We start from the raw sequence: 24,942 nt of genomic DNA, 5'->3' as shown, positions 1-24,942 counted from the left end.
GGGTTGTGACCTGTGGATTCCGCACCCTGTGGGTCATGGCCCGAGAGTGTGCTCAGCCTGTACCCCACGCAGATGGGGTCATGGTGCTGTGTCCCCTGCTGCCCCACAGGAGGCTGAGTTGTGGTTGTGGAGAGGTGGCTGTGGGGACCTGTGGGGGGGCATGTAGATGGTGGGGAGCAGAGAGCTGAGGCAAGGCCCCCACATCATGATTGTCCCCACTTGACATTGACAGAACCAAGGCCTAAATGGCCTCGCGTCGAGGGGACTCTGCTCCCAGGGGTGATGGACCAACATTGCGGCCAGCTGATGTTGGCAGAGGAGTCAGATGTCAGGCCATAGCCACAGGATGAGGTGCCACACCATGAGGGTCCCCTGCCTGCTGCTCCCACAGGCTGGGGGTGCAGGATTTTCAGAGCAGGGAAGTGGCCTGGTGCCCACCGCAGAATATTTGGTCCCTCTGGATAATCTTGCAGGTTGTGGGGATCTGCAGCGCTGCTCAGGGTCTGCTTGGCACGGTGCCTGGCCCCGGGTGAGCCAAGTGCCTTACCCATGGAGACATGAGGCAGGCAGCATATGGCTGAGCCTCCCAGTTTCTCGGAAAAAAGCAGAGCACCAGTCAGGTCTTGACTCCAACCCGAAGCCGTGGCCTCACACCAAATGCCACATTTGGCTGCCTCTGTGCCTGGAGACAGGTTCTCAGTCTGGGGCACTGGGAGGGGGTGTCAGCTGCTCGGACAGTGGCCCCATGGAGAGACGGTGGCAGGGACCCCTGCCTCATGGCCCCAGAGTAACCACATGTGGCGGAGGCCAGCGTGCTAGGTCCTCATGTGACTCCTGTGCACCCTGGGGAGTGATGTCCCCATGCAGGGTCAGGGTGCACACCACAGGGGTTGACCAGTCCCTCGAGAGCCTTGCGCCCTCTGTTTGTCCCAGTGGGGTGGCAGGCAGCTGCAGACAAGCATGCAGGCACCTCCCCTCAGAGTAGCTGAGGGCTCCCACTGTCAGGCTAATTGCTGGTTGTCTCTTTACTTCTTAAAACATGCACTGGAAACCACAGCGAGGGCCTTCCTGTACCTCCTCGGCTGGCTGAAGTGCTCCCCCCTCAGGAGGTGGCATAGGCTGACCCATATTCTCAGGGACCCCATGCTGGAGCGGTGGAGTGTCTGTCCCCATCTCCCACCTGCTCGTCACCTTCACCTCTGCTCCCTGACTCCCAACACCCTTGGGGAAGCCCTGTGGGAGGAACGTGGGGAGATGGCCCCTGGCTCCAACCCCAACAGGGCCCAGTCCACCTCCACCTGGCCACCTTGCAGCTGTGCTGGCTGTCTGGAGTTGGGCAGCGTGACAGTGGCCTTGCCTGGGGGGTGACTTCAGGAGCTGAAAACAGTGCAGAGGTTTGTCTTTTCAGTGGATTCAGTGCTTCAGGGGGCCTAGTGGCTGTGATGAGGACGCCCTGAGCCATCTGAGGTTCTAGAAATCTCACAGGCCCCTGAATGGTGCAGGTGGCTGAGGCAGGTGGGAAGGAGGGCAGAACCCACCCCTCCCCTCATGTGACAGTGCGATCACCTGGGCCAACAGCCCAGCCCTGTGCTGGGTAATAGGGAGTGAGCCTGGCCTCACTGCAGCTGCAGTGCTGGATGGATATAGGCCCAGCTCCTTGGAGGAGCAGGGGTGGGGGACCCCTGGGGTGGGTGCAGCAATGTGGGACATGGCACCTACCCTGCATTTGTGTGTGTGTGTGTGTGTGTTTGTTTTGTTTTGGTACCAGGGTTCAAACTCCAGTCCTTGCACTTGCAAGGCAGGTGGCAGAACCACTGAGCTAAACCTCCGTTCCCTACCCTGCATTTTTAATGGGGAAACTGAGGCCCCCAGAGGGATTCGGATGCAACTGCAGGCTCCTGGTGCTAAGAGGGACTGTGGGGTACCATGGCCTCTTGGGGTGACAGGGCCCACCACGCCCCAGGCACTGCTCATACCTTCCACACATCAGCACTTTGCATTCAGCACAGCTACATGCCGTCGCTGTGGATGGGGAGGGGCGTCTCTTGTCCCAGGCCACATAATGGCAGGCCCAGGGCTCCTCCTGGGCTCGGGTCCCTTCAGTTCCAGGGCCCAGGACTGGGTGTGCAGACGGCAGGAGGCGTGCCCTCCTGTGCGTGGGGCTCTGTCTCCTCTTTCTGCCCCCTCTTCCTGCCCTGCTCTGCCCCGCCCGGTGTCCTCCCGTGACAGCCTGCAGCTGGCAGGGCTGGGTGCCACCCACACTCCTCCTGTCCCCTCTCGCTGGCTCCTCTCACTGCCACCCCCTCCCCTCCCTTCTGTGAGTCACCCTACCAGGGAGGATGGCTTCGGTGGGTGGGGAGGCTCCCAGCTCCACCCAGACGCCCTCTTGGCTCTGCAGAAAGGAAGAGACTCGCAGAGATTTGCGAGTGTCCCCTTAGCTCATCCTCTGGCTTGTGGTCATGACCTCTGGTTGCTGTTCACACCGGATGTGGGAGTCCTTGAGGCCACCACCACTGTCTTGGGATATTGAAGGGGGCTGTCCCCAAGCTTCAGCCCGCCACACCTGGCCTCTCAGGGCACGCTCAGAATTAAACAGGTTGTCACCTGTCAGGGCGTGTGCAGAGCAGATGGCACTATTATGTGGCAGGTGCTTCAGGGTAGCCACTGATGTGTGCCTGCATCTTGGCCTTGGGCGGCTTGGGGCAGCCCTGCCTGTCACCTTTAACAATCCAGAAGTGCTCCCAGTCCCCTCCTTGACTCCTGGGTGCCTCATGCCAAGTCCTCCAGAGCCCATGGAGCAGCAGCAGCGGGGGGTGGTGTGGGAGTGGGAGGAGCTGTGTCTCTGTCCCGGAAAGGTGGCTTGAGCAGAGTTGATGTGACCAGGCAGGCGTAACCTTCCTGTGTAACCACAGGTGGTTTGCTTTGGTCCTGCTGCTGCTGGGTGGCAGGTAGGCCACCCAGAGAGTCAGCGTGGGAGGAGGGTGGCCTTGTCATTGGGATGTCACCTGCCCTCCTGTGTCTCCCTTTCCTCCAAAACACTGGCCCTGCCATTCCCATGGAGGCAGTGTTTGCAGGAGTGCACAGGGCTGTTTTGTGTGTGGAGGCCACTGCCACCCACCAGCCTGCAGTGGAGACCTTGTTGTGCTTGTCACAGAGCTCCAAGTAACCAGAGGGCCTGGGCCCTGAGGCCTTGTGAGCTGCAAGCCGTGCCTGGTGCTTGGGAGCCATGGACAGCCCTGCATGAGTCACTCAGGGTGGGTGGCCAGGCTCAGCTGGGGCCACCACCCCTCCTTGTCCCTCTGTGACCTGAGCCTGTCTTGCTCCTGGCCCTGGGCTCCATACAGGTAGTTGACTTTTGGGTCCACAGGGTGCTGAGCAGTCAGCCAGCAGACCAGAGCTGCGCACTGTGCTCCTGGGCCCTGCGATGTGGGTGGAATCACCTAGAAAAGCTTCCGGCCTCGGCTTTCCCCGAGGGTGGAATCTCGGGGCACCGTGCTATCATTAGAATCCAGGCAGGCGGATGGGTAATTGCAGGCTCTGATCTTTGAGTAAAATTGTTTTGGGTATTTTTTGTTTTGGGTTTTTTTTTTGATAAGCACTTGGATGGTATAAATGAATGCTGTAGTCTATCTGTGGGCTGTGTCTCTGGTAGGAGGATTAAATAGCATGCGTTTTGCCTGGGTTTCTCTGCACCAGTTCCTCCCGGGCAGCAGGTGTGTAGTGCATGGGGTGTGTGTGTGTGTGTGTGTGTGTGCGCCTGTGTGTTTGTGTCTGCCACAGTGAGTGAGCCTGTCACACTCCAGCTTCGTACTGGCCCACATACATGAGTCCCAGCACCTTGGACTGCAGTTCTCTCTGAGCCTGAGCTCTGGAAGTGGCTGTGCTCAGGGTTCCCTCTCCACACCTCGTGTCAGTGTGGACCCCGGCTGCTTTGGGGCCACCGTGAGCACTGCCCCGTCTCCAGGGGCTTGGTGCAGATGAGGAAACAGGGTCCTACTCCACCCACTGGAGGCTCTGCATAGCTCCAGCTGGGCGCCAGGCACCTGCAGGGAGGCAGATGGGAACAGATGTGCAGGGCAGGGATGGTGAGGGCCTGTCCTGGGGGCAGGAAGGAGCACCTGCTGGATGTGTCCCAGACAGGCCCGTTTGCGGCACGGCTGCCCAAGTGGCCTGTGTCCCTAGACCACGTCACACTCAACCCAGGCCAGCTGAGTGCAGAGACGACTTGGCCGTCAGACCAGGTGGATGATTTTCCCTGTGCACTGCCAGGGGCTAGAGGCTGCAGGCTGGGCTGAAAGCCTTCTGAGCATCCTGAATCCGTACCGGCCTTCCCTTGCTGATGGGCTGCAGCAGTTGCCTTTAGGAAGGCAGCTCAGCTGGTGGGCGTGATTAGCTCTCTTTTCTGGGTGTGGAGAAGGTGTGGGGCTCTGGGTCTCAGCAGGAGCCGCTGTCCTGAGTGCTGAAGGTCCGTACTTTTCCTTACAGTTGCCAGGAGTGGTTGTGCCCCGGGGATGCACCTGTCTCCACCTGGTCTTAACGAAAGCCCACCCTTGGGTCTCCTTTTACTTGGGCATCACCTTGGGGGCCAGAGTGTGCTCGCGCTGTGATGAGTGTGGCCGCAGTGCTGTCCTCCCTTCACACACCTGTGGGTGCTTGGTTTGCTGTTGCACACTCCACCCTCCTGTTGCACACATTTTAAATCCTCCTGGCACCTCTGTGTGGGATATAAAACTTTTGACTGATAAGTTGCCCCATCCTCTTGGCATCTCATGGAGGGACAGCCCGAGAGGCACCTGCCTCTGGGAACTGGGCCCAGATGGGCAGTGGCTGGCTGTCTCTTTGTCTCCACCTCCCAGAGCCAAGCAGAGCCTTGGGGGAGGAGGGGTGGGGAGCTCTGATCTCTGGGTCACATTCTCACCCCAAACTGCAGACACACTGTTATGCGGACCCCACTGCTGCCTTAGAAGGACAAATTTGCTGGCAGCCAAAAGGCCTGAAGACATGGAATTAGGGCAAATCACACTGGGGCACTGTGTCCTGAGTCACGCGGGAACTTTCAGCCCTGACTTCGTCCACCCACTGCCTCCCCTGGACATCTCTGCCTGGGTCTGCTGCTTGTGCCTGCCCAGTAGTGCTAGCTGGTAGTCTGTTAGTGCCCATATCCTGCCTCTCCCCTCTGCACCAAAGCCAGCTGGTTGTGTGCCCTGGTTCCCAGGCAGCGGAGGGGCAGCAGAGGGTGTGCCCATCAGCTCTGGGGTCTCCACCATCCTCTCAGTTGGCAGTGGTTGCACACCCTTGTGGGCCTGTCCTGACGCAGTGGTCATGGGCCCAGCTGCTGAGACTTGAGATGATGTCTTGTCCTTCTGTGTCCCCAGATCACCAGAAGCTGGAGAGAGAGGCCCGGATCTGTCGCCTGCTGAAGCACTCCAACATCGGTGAGCGGCCCCCCAATCAGGGCAAGTGAGCATTTTTGAGGATGCTCATGGGATGTTTTGAGCCCAGAACCCGGGGCTGGTGGCCTGTCCACTGGCTGGGCACACCAGGAAGAGGGGTCAAGAGAGCGACCTGGAAACCCCCTGCCTGTGGCCAAGTCAGATGGAACTGAGCTGCACTATGCTCTGGCCCACCTGGAGGTCCTGGGCCCCAGCAGTCCAGTGGCACAGCTGCCAATCTCCTTCCTGTGGCCAGGCCGAGTCCTGGGTTCTTGGAGCTGCAGGGACCCCACTGCAGATCCATCAGGCCTCCTGGGATCTCCAGGTGTTATGTCCTGCCACCTCTCACCTTCCAGGTTTGCAGCAGAGGGCATGCACATGTGTGCCTGTGTCCCACTGCCTGTCCCCCAAGGTCAGGCCTTGCCCATGCTGGGGGAGCACTGGAGAGCCTGGGTGGTGACTGCCCTCCCTGTGGAGGCCAAGGGGTACAGGGATTTACCAGCCCTTCAAGGCTCCATTCACTTTTGCAGGGTGGCACCTAGGAAGCTGTGTTTAAAAAGGACACCCAGGGCACTCCTGGGACACATCGCTTCTAGCCCAGGTGCCGAGGAAAAGAGGACTGTCAGCCTGGAGTGTGTGGAGTACGGGCTGTTCCTGGATGGGTGCTGTGGATAGTTCTTGAATAAGACATCTCCCTGCCCTGTCTGGGTGCCTGGCACAGGTCTGGGTTGGTTCCAAGCAGAGCCTGGCCCAAGCTCTGAGTCTGGGCCTGGGAGCAGTGGCCATGGAGGTCCCCACCAGGGCTTTGTTCCAGTCAGGGCTGGGCTCAGAAACAGCACACTCCAGAACCCAGAGGCTGGGTCCTGGGCTGAGGGCTCACAAGGAACCTTCTCTGTAGATAAGGGCTCTCTGAAAGGTTGGAGGAAACTTGTAGGGGAGACAGCAAAGTCCCTGCCTCAGGAGCCTCACTTCAGGGCTTCCAGCCCTACCTCCAAGCAGAGAGCTCCCCGCAGGCCACCAGGCACGGAGAGCAAGAGCTTTGCTGGCCAGGCTGGGGTTCAGGTTGGGCCAGGTTGGGTCAGGAGGAGCCACAGTCTCCACCTGTGGCAGTGGCCTGCACCTGGCTCCCTGTGGGGCCCGCAGGAGGCTGGGGCAGCAGCTGCGTGGAATGGAACATCGGGGTCCAGCTCCAAGCTGAGGCAGAGATTTGTTTATGGAAGGAGGTGTAAAAGCCCCCACATCCTAAGGTTGTTTCATGGTATCGCAGCCATGTGGGATACAGCAAAATGACCCCCAAACCTATGCTAGCCAGCATGGGAGACCCCAGCTTCTGTGTGTTCAGGGGCATGGTGGGTGGGACCGAGGGGCAAGTGCACAAGAGCCCTTTGTTCAGGAAGGTCCTAGGAGTTCCCAGGCAGCGGGAGTGGGTCCCATGGTCCCCTCCAGCCCAGTTCCTAGAGGCTCTGGATCCTCCCCAGAGTAGCCTGGCTGGGGACAGAGCCTTCAACACATGCGTATAGCAGACAGAGACAGAGACAGACAGAGGGACATGAGAGACAAAGATGGGGCGGGGGGAGGGGAGTGTGAAGCAGAGAGCTAAGGAGAGACAAGAAGTACAATGCCTTTAAAAAGAATTGTGACAAAGTGTGCATAATATTAGTCATTAAATACATTCACGATGCTGTGTACCCCTCTACACTATCTATATCCAGTCCTTTTTTTGTCTTTGGAACTAAAACCCTCCAACAGACTCATTAAATAGTCTGTTCCCATTGACCAGACTCCCCCTCCCCCTCCCCACACCCCTCTCCAGCCCCAGAACCCCCAGTTCTACCTCTGTCTGTGAATCTGGCCACTCTGGGGACCACGTAGGAGTGGATTGTACAGTGTGTGTGTCTTTTTTGTGGCTTATTTCCCTCAGTATGGTGTCCTTGGGCTCCACCTATGTCCTATGTGTGTCAGGATTTCTTCCCTTTTAAGGCTGAATAACGCCCGACGGGGAGGTGCCATGTTGTGTGGACGTTTGTCTCTTAGCCATTGTGAGCAGGGCCCAGGTATGTGAGTTCCTGCTCGGTCCTGTGGATCTATACCCAAGAGCAGGGTGGCTAGGTCCTAAGGAACTCTGGGTGACTGTGTGCCTGTCTGTTGACAGTCCAGGAGCTGTCACTTCTGCCCGGCCAGTTTGAAGCCCACACAGCAGCAGCCCTTGGAGGAAATCTAAGGGGTGTGGATGAGTTTTCTGCCCAGAACAACCAGCACAGAGGTCGTGGGCCTGTTGTGCACAGAGGGGCCCAGTATGAGTGGATTCACTGTTGCCTGAGCCCCAGCTACGCACACGGGCCTAGGGGAGATCAAGGCAAGGGTGGTTCTCTGTCACCCAGGGACAGAGAAGGCTGGGCAGTGGGAGGGTGCTGGGTGTACCAGGGCCTCGGCAGCCCTGGTATGGGGCAGGGGACCAGGCCTGGCTGGGCCTCTCAGAGCCAGTGCACTGTTGTCTTTGGGGCCTGGGCCCCAGGGTTCCATGGTATTCTGCAGCAGCAGAATCCCTGGGGGAGAGGATCCGGCAGGACAGATGAGGAAGAGTCCCCTGGTCTCAGCAGGTGTGAGGTACAGCCCTGATTGCCTTTGGGTCCTGGAATCAGTAGAAACCCTCAGGTGGCCCAGGGATCCTAGATCAGGGCTACAGCCTCTTGAGGGTTTGGTGATGGAGTCCTTAGCCTTAGAGTCCCCAGGGATCCATAGTCCCCAGGGGCTGTGTGGTGGGGCTGGTCCTGCACTGGGTGAAGGTGACAGGGACCTTGACGTCCATGGAGTGCTTATCCTGAGCCCAGGTGGCCCATCTGGGTGTGATCCTGGTCAGCACTGTCCCCAGGGAAGGTTCCAGAATTAACAGTTCTGTCTCGTGCTGGGCTAGGTCCCAGGAGGACACCCCACCATGGGCCCCTGCCTCTCTGTTTGGAAAGCACTTCCTGTGGGGCAGCAGGGGCGTCAGGAGATTAGGTCCCAAACCTACAACTGTCCTGGGGCCTCAGGACACAGAGTAAGCAGAGCCAGGCAGGCAGAGTCCTGAGCACCCCAGCAGGAGCCACAAGACCCAGGCCACCCCTAGGGTCCCCTTTGCACACAGCTTGGATACATCCACCCAGGCCCTGGAGGTCAGCGAACCTCACCTGTTTCTCAGGGATGAAACTCATGTCCCTCCTCAGTGGCCTGCTGAGGAGCCAGGCAGAGGGGTGCCTAAGGGAGGGGGCAGCTGAGGACACAGGTGAAGGACCCCTGGCCATGGGCCCTTGTGAGTTAGTCCTCATAACGTTAAGGGAAAGGGTCACTGAGAGTGGGGAGCTCTAGAGCACAGCAGAAAGGGGGTGGGTGTCCCGGGGGCCCTGTCCCCCAGGCTGGTGAGGGCAGTAGCCCAGCCCTGGGTCATGTTTGGGGCATCACCTGACTGGGGGCACCCAGACTAGTCAGGACACCACGAGAACCCTATTTATGCCACCTCTGTGTACAGTATTCTTTGCTTACTGTTGTTATTTAAACAGATTTTGTGACAGTTCACTGTTGTGCTCAGCCCTGTCTGTGAATTCACAGGTCTCATGTGCTAGTTAGGTTTTCTTCTAAGCCATTAAAATAAGCACCTGACTATTTTTAAAATGTTAAAAATGTTGAAGAAAGCATGTGCGTGCGCACCTCCCTGGATCCCTGCATGGATCCCTAGTCTCCCTGCTTCCTGGTGAAGAGGAGGGACCTCCCAGGCCTGTGCCCCTCATCCCTGGTTTCATCCCTCTCTGAAGCAGGAGAGGGTGCAGGGCCAGGCAGCCCCTCCAGCCAGGCTGTCCCCACAGCGCCCCAGGAGCCATGTGGATGAACCTTGGACCCCTGGAGCACGGGTGGCAGGAACAGGGCAGGCGCCTTCTGGGCTCTGCAGGGCAGGCATGAGCAGTGTGTCCCCTGTCTCAAGTGCAGGTGGCCCCAAGGACTTTGGTCTCACCCTAGGCCCTGGAAGAGCTGCCGGTGGGCACTAGGGACCCGCTGTGTGTGAGGCTGACCAGGCCAGACTCGGTGGAGTGGAGGTCCTGGGGAAAATGGGGGTCTGGGGGGCAGAAATCAGCTGAGGAAGAGCCTGGGGCCTGAGTCACAGGGTGGCCTCTGGGGTGGGGCTGGCCCTGGGAGAGGGGCCAGCACGTGTGCCCCAGCTGGTGCTGCCCCCACTTGTGTCTTTCTTCCCTAGGCTTGGGAAAGCAGCCCAGCTCACTAAGTGGTGCTGGCCCCTGGCGCTGAGCCTCTGTCCCTGGCCCCTCACACCCAGACAGTGATGGGACGGACAGTCCATGACCCAGAGCTCCGCTCAGGTGCAGTGCATCCACGAAGCCAAGAGGGGGTGCTGTCTGCCCACTTCACAGAAGAATGGAGCAGATGGGAGGCCAGGTCCTGTCCCAGCCACAGTGGGGCAGAGAAGGGTGGCCCTGCTCTGCCCTCAGGGTGGGGGTCCTGAGCCCCAGATGAGGCAGGAAGGCCTTTGTCTGGAACCAAGGGTCTGCAGGCTGAGGCCACATCCACATTCCTGGCCCAAGGACACCATTGAGCTAGTCCCCGGGAGGGAGGGCCCTGGCAGCCAGTTAGAAAGTAGGACAGTGCCAGAGGGCTGCAGGAAGGGGCTGTGCTGTGTGGGCTGTTTGTGCCCAAGGCCCCAGGGGCCTGTGGGGCCAGGAGGAAGGTGGTAGCTCTTTGCCCTTGGGTGCTGCACCCTGATGGGGGTGGGGGGCAAGGACAGCAAGGCTTCGTGAGTCCTCAGCCTCTGTCCCAAGGAGTGGAGGGGCTGGGGCCAGACTGACCCTGATCACAGCCTCACTCTGCCATTTGTGGGCTATGTGACTTTCAGCTGATTACTCAACTTCTCTGTGCTTCAGCGCTCAGAGCTGCCAGGTTCCAGCACAGGGCAGAACGTCCCCTCCCCATGAGGAGGGCTTAAGATGCGTCATCCCAAGAGTGTCCCCTGCTCTGTGCAGGCAGGCATCTCAGCCCGCACAAGCTTGACACCCTGTCCTCATTGGCCTCTGCCCTGCACCAAGGCATAAAGCACACAGGTCTTTTCAGGCCACCCAGAAGCTAGGGCCACAGAGGGGACAGGAGCATCGGTCCTGGGGTCAGGACTCAGGGTCTGCCCCTCGGGGTGTGCTGATGGCTGTGAGCACTGCTGGGGGTACGGTGGGCTGCAGGCGCCTTGCACCCCTCACCCTCCTGTGACTCCATCTGGGGCTCCTGCCCTGGGCTTGGTGTCCTGCATCCTGGGGATGGAGGAGAAAGGAGGCAGGTGGGCTGAGACAGCCAGGGCAGTGCTGCCTGGGTTCCCAGAGGAGGCTGGGTGGGTGCATCTGTCGGGGCTCACGGCTTCTCTGTCCCGCAGTGCGTCTGCACGACAGCATCTCCGAAGAGGGCTTCCACTACCTCGTCTTCGATCTGTAAGTGCTCAGGCCTGCGCCCTCTCCCACTCACTGCCCAAGCCTCCCCAGCCCCACATCCTGCCGCTCCCTGAGCGCCTGGGTCCTGGTTGTCTGGCCTCCCTGTGGGCCTCCTGAGTCCTGCAGGCCTGGGCAGGACTGGCACCCTGAGCGTGCCCTCCTCGCAGGCTGGCAGCACTCACCCTTCTTCCTGCACCTTGGCACATGGGACGGGGCACTGTGTGTGCACATGTGGGTGTGTGGATTTGTGAACATGGCACACGGGAGCCCTGGGCATACGTGTGGGGCACATGTGTGCCTTGTATGAGCGTGTGTGGGTTAGGTGTGTTTGCACGCATGTGCAGGCGTGGTTTGCAGGGATACACGTGTGTGCCCATGTGTATTCAGGTGTGCCTGGGTGCATCCGTGTGCATGTGCATGTGTTTATTACATGAGCATGCCTGTGTGTTCATGTGCCCGTGTACATGTGTGTATGTATGTGTGTGTGCTCGTGTGTGCAGGGACTGAGGAGAAGGCGCCCGGGCCAGCCCCTCCTCTCACTTCCTGCCGCATTTAGAAGCAGTGATCTCATTCCCCTTGCTCCTGACAGCTCCCCTTAAGCAGCACTATACTTAGCTGCAGGTGAATTGGGGCTGCAGCCAGACCCTGGGCTGGGGGCCGTGGCCTTGGCCTGCCCCTGTGGCCTCTCGGTGGCCATGGCCAGGGAAGCCTAGGTGTGGTGCCATTACTGTGGTGACCCGGCGACAGGCTGAGCGGTGACAGGAGGCACTGTCACAAAGGCTGCCCTCAGCTAGTCTGCAGGATGGGGGCACAGGCCCGGGTGGTCTCTGCCTACAGGGCCTCTGGCAGCAGAGGCAGGGCCATCCCCGCAGGCTCAGCCACCTTCTGGGTGTCCTGAAAGATCCTGCCTCGGACTGCCCACCATGTGATGAGACCTGGGCACAGTGCTGCTGCTGACTGAGGCCATGCTGGAAAATTGCCCCACGGCTGAGTCAGGCCAGGCTCAGTGTCACCCCGAGCATCCCCACACCTCCTTCAGCCTCTTCCAGGCAACAGAGAGGCCCGGGGGCTGAGGGTGGTCCTGTCCAGGGCCCTTGGTGGCCCTGGTGTGTGTCAGGAGCTGGACAGGGAGAGAGAAGGGTGTGTGCACACATGTGTACCTGTGGGAGGCCCTGGTCTGAGGCTGGGTAGTGTAGGGACAGGCTGCAGGGAGTCCGGGGACGTGCACACCCTCCTCTGACCACCATGGCCTGCAGGGAGCAGTGTCGCTTTGCGGGGGCCCTGATGCTCTTGGCTCTTTAAGAGTCTGAAGATTCTGGGTTCTGCCAGGTATCCCTGATCCTATGCTTGGGGCCTCACAGGGCTGGGACCCAGAGGAAGGGGGACCCATGTGGTTGAGGCTGCAGCCTAGAATTGGCACAGGTCTCCCCGCCATAGTCCTGGGCCGTGGTGGCAGAGCTCAGGCCTCACAGACTGCACGCACCATTCCTAAGCATGTGTGGTCCCCAGGGGTGTAAATGGGCTGAAGCCCAGTACCCTGAGGTCTTTCCACTTCCCTCTGTGCAGACCCTGGGTCAGGAGGGCCAGATCACCGAGCTGGTGTACAAACAGCCATGCATGGCACAGGGGACATGTCACACACACACACGCACATACACACGCATGCCTGCATACACCTTTTGTCCTCACATTGCTACTTCCATGGTAGGAACAGGCACAGGCCCCACAGCTTGCTGGACCCAGTGTAGGTTCCCTGAGCCCAGGGCCTCTGCCCCAGGATGGCCACCCCTTGGGTAACCCTGCCCTGGCTACATAAGCCTCTTCCAGAGGCAAAAGGAGACCTTTTTAATGCTACTTTATTTTAAAAAAATTTTTAAATTAATTTATTTGGTACTGGGGATCAAACTCAGGTCCTTACGCTTTCGAGGCAGGCAGCAGAACCACTGAGCTAAATCCCAGGCCCAAAAGGAGACCTTAAAAGTACCACCCCTATGAGTTTTTTGAGGGGCTGGAGCAGGGTGGGCCTGGGAAGAGCTCCTCAGTCCCCCTTTCCAAGGTGATCCCCCTCCACAGGGTGGGAGCCTCTAGGTGGTGTTTGCAGCAGATTTAGAGTCTTCCCTCCCAAGTTCCTGGGGGACCTTTTGGGTCCAAGGGCCTCTAGATAGCAGCTTCTGCCCTAACGCCCATCCTGGCCACATCCTGATGGCCACTGACTTGTGGGGACACAGGGCAGGAGGCTGTAGGGCAGACACACACACATGCGCACACACCAAAGGCCTCTGCCCTCCTCACAGGGAGGCCCTGGAGCTCCTTCAGACCTTGGCCCACCAGGAAGACCCCATCCGGGCATGGAAGCACCTGTCCCCTCCCCTGCTGGGAGCACAACTCTGCCCCTGGTGTCTGAGGAGGGGGATCGTGTCTTTTCAGACCCATCTTAGAGTAAGAAGGCCTGGATATGCCAGCGTAGAGGCTGGCACAAGACCTGTACCACCCACTCCAAGGAAACCACTTAGATCTCTGACACTCACTTTCCTCGTGCATAACGCAGTATAGTAGCACCAATAGCAGAGGATGGTTGTCAGGACAGGAAGGGTAAAAGTCACCCTGTGTGAGTAGTGCACCCCTGATCAGCCGTCTATCTCGGGGACACCTTACTAGGGTGGGGGTGGTGATGTTGGTGATGGTGATGGTGGTGACAGCGGTAACACTGGAGGTGACAGTGATGGTGATGATAGTGACCATGGGGACAGAGATGGTAGGGAGGTGGCAGCAGTGGTGACAGTGGAGGTGATGGGTGATGGTGATGGTGGAGGTGGTGGTCATGGTGATGTGTGGTCATGTGGAGGTGGCAGTGGTGGTGATGATGGTGCTGATGGAGGCAGGGCTGTGGTGGCAGTGGCGCAGTGATGGCAATGGATGACAGTGGAGGTGGTGGGGTGGTGACTGCATGATCAGGGTCTTCGGAGTCCATTCCCCTGTGCACTTTCCCTGCAGGGTCACCGGAGGGGAGCTGTTTGAGGACATTGTGGCGAGAGAGTACTACAGTGAGGCCGATGCCAGGTGGGCCACCCTGTCCCTGCCCCTGCCCCTCCTGTAGCCCACATCTGGCCCTGGGAATCAGTGTCACTTCCGCGGCCTGCAGAGGGCGCTGAGCGGGACCCAGAGTTCACTGAACCGGTAGAGGGGGCAGGGACAGGTTGTGGGTCTCTGACCAGCACGGCAGTGCGGGCTGGGGGGTGACCCTGCCTGCTGCATTATGCGGGGTGCCCTTCATGGTGTGGCTGCCGGGCGAGAGTGTGGGTGTCCCTGACCCTTCCTTTAGATGTGCTGTGGCCCACGATGAGACCCGTTTGGCCACTGTGCCCCCCCGCAAGAGATGAGCACTTTCCAGATGCTATTCCTGAAAAGACAGGCTAGGAGTCCCCTTCCCTGGTGTCCTCTCAGGGCTACCTGTCTTGCAGCCTGTTGCATGGACCAGTGCGGAAGGGGGCTGCTGGCCGCCCTTCTGGGCCCCTTGTGCTTTGCCCACCACACCCTGGGGCAGTGAGCACCAGAGGGGACCCAAGACTCGGCAGAGGGCGGGCCACCTCCCCTCTGCACCCAGGGTGCTGTCCACAGGGCTCAGCCCTGGCCCCTGGGCTTCCAGCATGGGGTGTGACGAGGGACGGGTGTTCCATCCCACCAGGATCCTCATGGACCTTTGGGGTGGCCTCAGCAGGGCAGTGAAGAGGGACAGTGGTCCCAGTGATGGCCGTTGGTGACATTGCTGCCGGGACACTGTCAGCCAGAGAGGGGCAGTCACTCTGGCCCCTGGCTGTGCTCAGGGACAGCTGGGGGCCTGCTGGGCTGTGTCCACTACTGTGCTGCGGAGACTTGCATACAATAGAGAAAAAAGCTACAGTGGTCTTCCCCAGGCAGTGGAGTGAGGGATACTTTTAAAATTTGTATCTTCTCTGTTTTAAAAATTCTTATTTTTCCATGCCTGCCTGGCAAGCGCAAGGTCCTGAGTTCAATTCCCTGTACCAGAAAAAAAAAAAATTCTTGTTTTTTCCCACCCAAGTACTGGAGATTGAATTCAAGGGTGCCTTATAACTGAGCTACTCCCGACCCTCTTTGTTTGGTCCTGGGGATTGCACCCATGGCCTTTGTACTGAACTATACTCCCTTTTTTATTTGTTTATTTTGAGGCAAGAATCTCCCTAAGTTTCAGAGTTATCCAGGATGAGCTCAAACTTATGGTCTTCCTGCCTCAGTGGCCGAGTGCTGGGGTCACAGCTGTGCACCACCACGTCTGTTAGTATTACATTTCTAATTAAAAAATGAATGTCGCCAGGGATTTAGCTCAGTGGTTCTGGCACCTGCCTTGCAGGCACAAGGACCCAAGTTCGACTGGTACCAAAAAAAAAAAAAATGTCATTTTCTAAAGTAGCTTCCTGTGGCCGTGCCCTTTGTCACAGGCCCTGAGACCCTGTGGGAGGTGTGAGCGTCCTGGTCCCCCTCATCAGGCAGCCGGGGAGAGGGACTCCCTGGGACAAGCAGGGCTATGGCCCGCCCCCCGCTCCTGGCCCAGACCCCCTGGGGCTCCAAGCACTAGCTTCTGGAATGGCCCTGTGTCTCCCAGTCCTTGAAAGTGGCCTGTCTGAAGGAGAGGAGCAACATGACTTTTTCTTTGTATTCTGCCTGCTTGAGAAGCAGGAAGTGGAACAGACCCCCAGCACCCACTCTGGGGGTGCCTGCTGGGCAGGTACACTCGAGGGTCTCCAGTGGTACCTCCTGATGCTTGCTGTTTAGGTAGGGCCTGAGGGTGGGCCGAGTTCTCTGTGGGACCCATAGATCCAGGTGAGGGGCCAGGGTCCCCATCAGCCCAGCAGACTCCAACCACAGATCAAACCCAGGACCCTGCTGGGCAATTTGTAGGCCTAATGCCCATGGATTCTACCCAGGCCTGGTGATCTCTGTCCCCTACAGCACCCATCAACCCAACCTGCCCATCTGTATCCACCCTGACCTGCCACCTCTGTCCTCACTTGCCTTCACAGAGTTGCTGCCTGCCAGGTAGAAGCTACAGGGGTCTTCTTAGAGGGGCTGGTACCCAGGCATGCAGCCTGAGGGGTGGAGGGGGCCCTGTGTGCTACTGCTCTTCCAGAGTCTAGGCTACTCTGTTCCCTGCAGGGAGGACCTCTGGCCTGGCGCACTTACGGCGCCCTCTGGTAGCCCTGCTGAGCCTTCTTGGCTGCAGGCACCAAGCCACCTGGATGAGGCTGGGGCTTCTGGGGTCTTTGAGTCCTGGGAGGCTTTGGCAAACAGCAGAGTTGCAGAGGGGAGAGTTGTGTGTTCCTGCTCCCTGCCTGCACAATGGCAGCCTCACCTGCCCCAGGGGACTCCTTCTGGATCACCTGGCCCAGAAGACATGGGGCTCCATTCCCACCACATACCCATTTCCTTTTGGGGATTCTGGGCTCCTGTGAGGGTGCCAGGACCCGGGCATCTGTTTTAAGTTGCATAGGGAGGGAGAGGCCACAGCGATTTCCAAGGACAGTCCCTTTTAGGTTGCCTGAAGATGTGATCCCTGCCCCAGCCTATGAGGTAGCCCCTCATGTCTTGGTCTGCACAGAGGAGGGGTATCTGAGTTACTTTCTCACTGCTGGGACAAGATACCCAATGCTCGCAAGTTAAAGGAGAAGGGTTTATTTCAGCTCACAGTTTACAGAGGTTTCAGTCCAAGTCAGCTGACTCCAAGACAGGGCAGCATGGCAGAGGGACATTGCAGAGGAGAAACAGTCCATGGCAGGGCAGGCAGGAGGCAGTGGTGGTGGCGGCAGCAGCAAGCCTGCCTTCTTTCTCCCTTTGTATTCTAGCCAATAGGCTACAAGCCTATTGATTGGTGTGCCTCCCCCATTAGCGCTTCTATTATCTGTATTTTAAACCTAGCATCACACCCTTAATCCACATTCACACAGCCTAATCCAGCCACTTTTGTATCCATCTATGACTGAATGAGGCTTTGGGGACATCTAGATATAAGCCATGATGAGCGGGACACGACACATCCTGCAGGCAGTCATGACTGATGGAGTATACCACTGGGAGCTGTGGGGTGTCTCTCCCACGGCTCACTGGAACTCTCAGTGAAGCATAGAAATCAGGGAACTGGACTCACTTCAGGGTAGAGAGGGAGGTAGAGAACTGAGCACCAAAGCAGGGTGGCACAATCCAGATACTCACAGGTCTGGCCTGAGCAGGTGTGTCGAGAGTCCCCCAGGTGCCTGCCCAGTGCATCCCTCAGATTTGTTTCCACAGCTTTATGAATTTGTTTCTAAAAGGAAAGTGGGATTTTTATTTTGGAGTTTGTGGGAAAGTTTGAGGGGTATGCAAGTCTCTTGCAAAACAGAGACAACAGCATACAAAATATTTAGTAGAATTTGGTGGATTTTTTGTTTGTTTTGTTTTTTGATTTTTTTTTAGACAGGGTCTTACTATGTAGTTCAGACTGATCTGGAACTCACTAGGTAGCCCAGGCTGGTCTCAAACTCACAGTTGATCCTCCTGCCTCAGCCTCCCGAGTGCTAGGATTATAGGCGTGCACTACCATGCCTGGCTAGAATTTGTTTTTTAAAAAAGCTTAGAAGCCAGGCATGTTGGCATATGACTGTAGTCCCACCTACTTGGAAGGCTGAGGCAGGAGGATTACTTGAGTTTAGAAGTTCAAAGCTCAATTAAGTGACATAGCTGAGATCTCACCTCAAAAAACAAAACAACAACAAAAAACAAACAGAGAGCAATGTGACTCATGAAAGATAGGGGGAAGCCAGGGAGATGCTAACTGTACCCAGAGGGGTACTCCCAGACTGAAAATAACATCCAGAGACAGGTTGGGGCCCACATTGCTTGTTGGGATGGTTTCCGTGTCTGTCTGTCTGTCCATCCATCTGTCCATCCCTCCCCAGTGCTGGGGATTGAACTGCACATGCTGGGCATGTACTCTACTATTGGCCTGCTCCCCTGCCCTTGGGGATGATTTTGACCAAAAAGTGACTTTCTAAACCGACATAAGGCATAAATCGAAGCCTTGACAGGGGTCGGTTCTGCCAAGGGAGGAGGCCAGGGCTGCTCTGTGCAGCTGTCCTCTCCTCCTGCAGGCTGGCATCCACCCTGTGATCCGGCAGTCTGGGCCCTTGTGTCTTCCTGGGGAATCCCAAATTGCTTAGCCAGCATGTTCATTCGAGGCACTGGTGACTGACCTCGGAGGGTTGCGACTGTGATGAGTGGGCCAGGAGAGGGCAGTGCCCCTGCAACACCAGCTGCTGCCCATGGACAGGCGGAGAGGTCTCTGGCACTGTTTGCCCTGACAGGAGGGAAGAGTGGAACTCCATGTGCTGGAGAGTGGCACTGGGGGTACAGGGGCTGCGAAGCGCCTGGCCCTGGGCTACAGCCAGGACACCAGAAGGCATCTCAGGAGCCTGAGGCTGAGCGAAGCTCACCAGAGACAGCTCCGACTCCCACCGATGGGTGGACTTGGGGAATGTGAGGCCTGGTGGGGCCTCTACTGGTCTGTGGAGGTGGCACCTCCCCATGGGAGGCCTGCAGGGCTGGGCTTGCCATGAGACAGCCAAGAGGAAGGCTGGCATTGAGACCCAGGACACTTAAGGCCTGGAGCGACTGCAGGGCCTGACTGTCCCGTTACACGGGAATGCGTGATGGGCCTGCTGGCCACTAGGGGACAGGGCCTGGGCCACAGCTCAGGCCCACAGGGGACTGAGTACCACTCCAAATGACAGATGCAAAGATAAGGGATGGCACCAGGCAGAGAAAGGTTGCAGTGGGAGTAGAGGCTCCTGATTGGTGATGCCCCCTTGGGGGCAGCAGGAGCGGCAGAGGGGAGACCTAAGGCAGTGGGGTGGGCAAGGGATTGTGGCTTCAGCCCTTGGTGGTCTGGGGAGGGGCTGCCCGGGGCTGTGAACCCCACCAACCTCAGCAGCCCCTCACCCCATTAGGATACAGAAGGCTGCAGCCACACCCTGAAGTTGGGTTGGGTGGGACCCTGTGCCTGGGGGCTGCAGGCACTGTGTACTTAGGGCCTGGTGGCCCTGGGTCTGCTGTGCTGAGGGACAGGTGTGGGCAGGTGGCCTGAAGCAGCTGGGAAGGGCCCTCCCGCAGACTCTTCCTGAACAAGGGCCTCCCTATGCTGGGGAGCAGCAGTGCCTGGGAGCTGAGCTGGCAACCCAGGGCTGGCAGGGCCCGGCTGCCCAGCACACACCCTCAAGTGAGCATGCCTTTCTGTGTACGTGGGTTTAAGGGAAATCACGTGCACACGTGTGTTATTGCTGCTCCAGGGCAAGGCGGGGCTTCAGCCTGGGCTCACCACGCTCAGTGGCACCAACACCTCTACCTTGCCCACTCTGCCCTTCCCTGCCCCCACTCTGCCCTCGCTGCTGCCTGCCTTACGGAGTATAGGTCAGCCTGGCATCTCCAGTTTAGGGTCAGTCTGGCCAGGAGGACCTGGAGAGGGACACCAGGAATGGGTGTCCCTGGAAAGCCTCGTCTGCAGGCCAAAGGGGAAGGCAGGGCTAGCGCCAGATGGCTGTAGCCTCAAGTCCCTGCTGGTTAGCATCTCCTGCCTGGACTTCCCGCATCCTCCGCATGCCCCCAGGCCACACAGCCCACCCCAGGCCACTGCTCTAACCTGCCTGCCGTTTGCTGCAGTCATTGCATCCAGCAGATCCTGGAGGCCGTACTCCATTGTCACCAAATGGGGGTCGTCCACCGAGACCTCAAGGTGAGTTCCTGCCCTGCTCTGTGCGGGGCCTGTTGTCCACACTGCATGCTGTGTGAAAGGCTGGGCATGTGCAGTGAGGGATGTGGGGGGTGAGCAGGTGTGTGCGTGCTGTGTGCCTGCGCAGAAGACTGAGTGTGTGTGCACAGCCTGTGTGTACTGTGTGAACAGTGTGTACTGTGTGTGCATGCGTGCATGAGTGTATGTGCAGGTTTGTGTGTACATGTGTGAGCGCGCACGTGTGTGGGTACATGAAGGGTCTTGTGTACCTGTGTGCACATGGAGGTACGGGCACATGGAAGCCCATGCTCTTTCAGTCTGTTTGTGTATGTAGAGGCACAGCATATGCCTGTGTGTGGGCACACAGAGGTGGTGTGTATATCTGCATGTGTGTATGCACAAGTGGTCATGTGTATGCATGTATGAGGGTGTTCGTGTGCATGTGTGCATGCACACAGATGTGTTAGCAGACATGGGGCAGCACGTGTCATGTGGGGCGTCTGCACACCTGCCTGGTGCCTCCAGGGCTGGAAGGGCAGCTTCAGCGACCTGCCTGTCCACACACAGCCCCCGAGGGGCTCACTCTTTGGGTCCTATCAAGATGAAGCTCTGGCAGGTGGAGACACAGGTGACAGGGCTGGTGCTGCTGGGGGCAGGGTGTGCGAGCTGGCTCCGCCCGCCTCTCTCCCAGCCTGCTCTCTGGGTCTCTGCTGCCCAGAGCTGAGCTGTGGGCTCCAGGCTCTGTTGCAAAGGTTTGTCACCCCAGGGTGCAGGGTGGCTGCAGCTTCTCCATCCTACCTCTCCTTCCCTCTGATCTCTCCTCCAGCCCCAGCTCCCTCAGGGCCTCTCGGCCTGCAGCTGCTTGAAGGCTGGTGGACCCGGGCCCAGCCCTGAGGGTGCAGGACCAGTCTTGTCTTGAGTGTCCTGCTGATCTGACTCTCCCTTCCCTAGGGCTGCTAGTCTTGGCAGCTGTCTTCTCCCAGCCCTGTCCCTGTCTGGCCCTGTCCCAGGTCCCTGAGAGGAGGGGTCATGCATCCAGGAAGTGGGACTTTCTCCCTAGGACCCGTGGTGTATCTGGTTACCTTTGAGGCAGAGGCATAGAAGCCTCCCCCATTCCTGGAATGGACGGAATCCTTGCTGCAGTCCCTATAACTTCTACTTCAGGAGCAGAATGTCCTTCCTTTCCCTGAAGTGGGGTGGTGGGTTTGGCAGGGAGCTGTCCAGGAGGCAGAGTGGAGCCTGGGATGGAGGCCTAGCTGTGTGGCCCTGAGCCAGGCCATCCTGTGCATCACTCTGGGTCCCAGGCCACCTTGCTCAGGGCTTCTTGGGGCCCCAGTGTACTCAGTGCCCCACGTCAGGGCCAGAAGCAGACCTGGGGCAGCCCGTGATATCACATTCTCAGTGTGAGATCAGAGTGGGGTGCCAGACCCCCTGCCTGGCTCACACGGGTAGAATCAAGGTGGACAGGCACAGTGTGTCCCTGTGAGTCCCCAGGGAGAAGGAATCCACAAGTGGGGACAGGCCTTACCCCTGCTGTTCTGCCTACCAAGGAGCCCTTGGGATGCTCAGAGCTGTGCAGTGGGCTTAAGCACTCAGAGCTGAGCCCAGAACTCTTCATGGGGGGCTGGTGCAGTGCATCGATTGCGAGGACCGCAGGTCTCATGTTAAGTTCTCAGGTGACCAGCGCTGGCAGCAGGCTGGGTGGAGACGTGTTGTCTCTTTGGTGGCTCATTATTAGTGGCAGTGTGACCCACACAGGCCCTGCATCTGTGGGATTGGGAGAGGCTCAGCTGCTGATGGGACCTGTGGCTGGGATCCTCTGGCGGTCGGGGTCTGGAAGGTGGGCTGGAGGGTCAGTCCAGAGACAGCAGCCCCTTGGTTAGAAGCAAGTGTCCTTCTGCCTGAACTGGGGTTGAGCCATCATTCCCCAAGCACTTGAGTGGACAGGTGGGGAAAGCAAGGCCTCCTGCCTGCCTGTGTGCAGGGCTGACTGGAGCCACTGGGCTTGGCATGGATGTTCTGGGCTGCCCCGGGCACTGCAGCCCCAGGAATTCCTCCTTTCTCTCAAGGGGCACTTTCTAGGCTGGAACTGCCCAGCCTCTCAGCAGAACCCTCCCCTGAAACCTGGGAAAGGGGAGGCTTGCCCTGCCCCAGGCTGTGGGGACTGTCACACTCACACTCATAGGTGAGCTGGAGGTTCTGGTCTGTGAGACCCCAGATTCCCTATCTGAGGTGCAGGGGACCCAAGCTTGGGCTGAAAGCCACCATCCCTCTGAAAGGCTGGGGCCCCTCACTGTCCCCAGGATGTCTCCAGGGAGAGCTGGGCTGCAGGGTAAGGCCTGGACTCACCTGTACCTGGGACACCTTGAGCGGTAAGGCGAGGCCTGTGCACCCCTCTCCTGCAAACCTGTCCCCTCTGTTTCCTCCCCTCCTCTTCTGTAACTCCTCTGGGCTTCACACGGTGCTCACGGCCACCTCTCTGTAGCCTGAGAACCTGCTCCTGGCCAGCAAGTGCAAAGGGGCCGCGGTGAAGCTGGCGGACTTCGGGCTGGCCATCGAGGTGCAGGGGGACCAGCAGGCATGGTTTGGTGAGTGCCCGTGGGGAGGGCAGGGCATGCGGAAGGCCCCTCCCAGCCCTTCACAGCCCCTTCTCCTTTGACAGGCTTCGCAGGCACGCCAGGCTACCTGTCCCCAGAGGTCCTCCGCAAGGAGGCATACGGCAAGCCTGTGGACATCTGGGCATGTGGTGAGGCCCATGAGGGGGCTGGGGGTGCCTAGGGCTTGGCGGTTTCTTGGGCACCCGAGGGTTCTCCATACCTGTGTTGGAGTAGGGAGACCTGCTCGCATGACCTGGGTCCACTGTGGCATCCACCTGGACAGTGGTCTGGGACCAGCATGAGGGTTGGATGTGTGGGGGCCCAGGGCTGTCGGACCCTGGCGGGGACACCGCTGAGTGGGGGCCTCCTCTGTGAGCTGTGCGCTCATGGCCCCATCCCTATCACAGGGGTCATTCTGTACATCTTGCTGGTGGGCTACCCTCCCTTCTGGGATGAGGACCAACACAAGCTCTACCAGCAGATCAAGGCCGGGGCCTATGACGTAAGTGTGTGGGGTGGGACAGGGGACCTCTAGCCTCACCTGCATCCTGCCCTTCCACACTCGAGGTGCCCCTGTGGAGGGGTGTCAGCCTCAGCCTTTGTGCTTTTTCCCGCCTAGTTCCCATCCCCTGAGTGGGACACTGTCACTCCTGAAGCCAAAAACCTCATCAACCAGATGCTGACAATCAACCCTGCCAAGCGCATCACGGCCCATGAGGCCCTGAAGCACCCGTGGGTCTGTGTAAGTCAATCCCACTCTCACAGAGCAGGCTGCTTGCTGAGGTGGCGGCCCAGCCCTAGTCCTCACACCTGAAGGCATCCTGGGTGGCCCAGGCGGTCCTGGTAGCCTTTGGCCTGGGATGTGTTGCTAGTTTTTGAGGACCAGGCCTGGGGCCATATAAAGAACAAAGGAGGCCGCTTCCTCCTATTCCTAGTCCTGTCTGTGAGGGACCAGGAGCAGGTAAAGCAGGAGACATCAAGCCTGCAGTCATGGCGGCTCTAAGCATGTGGGGCCCAGGGATGCTATCCGCTCAAAGCCCTGGGCCTCCCCTGACTCACTGCCCCCACCCCAGAACAAAACAGATGCCTCCTATGCTCCTCACCACCCTGTGACTGCCCCTTTCTCTGCAGCAACGCTCCACTGTGGCCTCCATGATGCACAGACAGGAGACTGTGGAGTGTCTGAAGAAGTTCAATGCCAGGAGGAAGCTCAAGGTGAATGCTGCCCAGCCCAGCACTGCAGAAAACCCCACACACCCTTCGCTGGGGAGGGCTGGCCAGACTGGTTCTCCCCCAACCTGAGGATGGCAGCCGCCTGCCCTGGGCCTGTCAGGGAGAGGAGGGGCTGAGGAAGAGCTGCCCTGGTGACAGGTGGTCCTGGCAGCTCCTGAGTCTGGGGGGTCTTGAAGTGCCTGGGAGTCATGGGCAGTGGGCAGGGGCAGGGTCCTGGGCGAGTTCTGGTTCTGGGCATCATGATCAGAGGCAACTGCTGAGCTCCAGGCTTCCTGTGTGGAAGGCTGAGCTCTGGGAGGACAGAGAGGGGCCTACTTCTAGCCACCAGGGGACACTAACAAGGCTGCTTTGTCTGTGTCTCTCGCAGGGTGCCATCCTTACCACCATGCTGGCCACACGGAATTTCTCAGGTGAGAAGCTCTTCTCCAGGGAGGACCGATGCCACCTCGCCCGAAAGCTATGGCAGGAAGTCCAGCTGGGCCTCTGCTGTCAGCTCCCAGCCGGCCTCCTGGGCTTTCTCCTGGGGCGGCCACTGGGCCCCTCCATCTCCTGCCCTGTCTCCTCTGTGTTGGGTCCGTGTCCTTCGCCCGACACCTCTGTGTCTGTGCCGCCTACCGCTCTGCCTGCACACGTGTCTGTCCAGGCATCTGTCCAGCAGCCTGTGGCCTCCTTGTGTCAGTGGCCTGACCACTGGTGCGGAGCGGGATGAGCGCGCATGGGGTCTGCGCACTGCACCGGGGACGGCTCTCCTGAGTGCTGGCTGCTCGGGATGGGCAGTGGGGAGTGAAGCCTCGGGGTCTGCTAGAGACCCCGAGGCCCAGGGCATGGCAGGCCCCAGTGCCCTGATGGCTGTGCCCGTGGCGTCTCCATCCGTCGTCGGCAGCGCGTGTGCGAGCGTCTGTGGCCATCTCTCGTTGTCCGTCTGCACCTGGCACCCCCTTCCTGTTCCTTGCTGTGATGCCATCCTGCCTGGAGTGGGCACGCACGGTCACACCAATGCTAACGGGACTGTCTGTCTGCTGTGCGCCCCACGCCCGCTCACCAGGCACCAGAACTCCCCCCGGGGGGTTCTGAGGAGAAAGGAGGCGAACGCTCTTCCGTGTCAGTCGGCCCAGTCTTGTTTCCCTCTCCTGAGAAAGGGATTCTGGAGCCACCTACACTTTAACTCTAATCTTCTTCTGCTTCCTTTGTCTCTTCTCTTTCCCCACCTCGCCCCCAACTCCGTGTGTGTCCGCCCCCCACCCCTCGTCTCTAACCCGGCGCTAACAGTGGGCAGACAGACCACCGCTCCGGCCACAATGTCCACCGCGGCCTCCGGCACCACCATGGGGCTGGTGGAACAAGGTAGATGTGTCTTGCCCAGCGTCCGCCCGCTCCTGCCCACCCTTCCTGTTGGCATGCAGCCCCCCGCTGCACGCAGCCGCTGGCCAGGCCCCCAGAGCCGCCCC

At 59.1% G+C, this 24,942-nt stretch overlaps 1 protein-coding gene across 1 annotated transcript in view; it reads left to right on the top strand.

Annotated features, from left to right (window-relative positions):
- Camk2b (calcium/calmodulin dependent protein kinase II beta) overlaps nt 1-24,942 on the top strand; it is a 91,899-nt gene that overhangs the window by 52,621 nt on the left and 14,336 nt on the right. The window contains exons 3-13 of the mRNA XM_033765281.1: nt 5,376-5,435; nt 10,837-10,891; nt 13,886-13,951; nt 19,595-19,667; nt 22,150-22,252; nt 22,327-22,410; nt 22,669-22,763; nt 22,881-23,003; nt 23,393-23,476; nt 23,862-23,904; nt 24,764-24,838. Of these exons, the coding sequence (XP_033621172.1) occupies nt 5,376-5,435; nt 10,837-10,891; nt 13,886-13,951; nt 19,595-19,667; nt 22,150-22,252; nt 22,327-22,410; nt 22,669-22,763; nt 22,881-23,003; nt 23,393-23,476; nt 23,862-23,904; nt 24,764-24,838 (861 nt within the window). The remainder of the gene's footprint in view (nt 1-5,375; nt 5,436-10,836; nt 10,892-13,885; nt 13,952-19,594; nt 19,668-22,149; nt 22,253-22,326; nt 22,411-22,668; nt 22,764-22,880; nt 23,004-23,392; nt 23,477-23,861; nt 23,905-24,763; nt 24,839-24,942) is intronic.

This window comes from Fukomys damarensis, unplaced genomic scaffold (assembly GCF_012274545.1).
Source record: "Fukomys damarensis isolate Sample0158 unplaced genomic scaffold, DMR_v1.0_HiC HiC_scaffold_17, whole genome shotgun sequence".
In the NCBI taxonomy this organism is placed as follows: Eukaryota; Metazoa; Chordata; class Mammalia; order Rodentia; family Bathyergidae; genus Fukomys; species Fukomys damarensis.
Note: the sequence above shows the minus strand (reverse complement) of the source record. Positions and strands in the feature narration are given on the sequence as shown.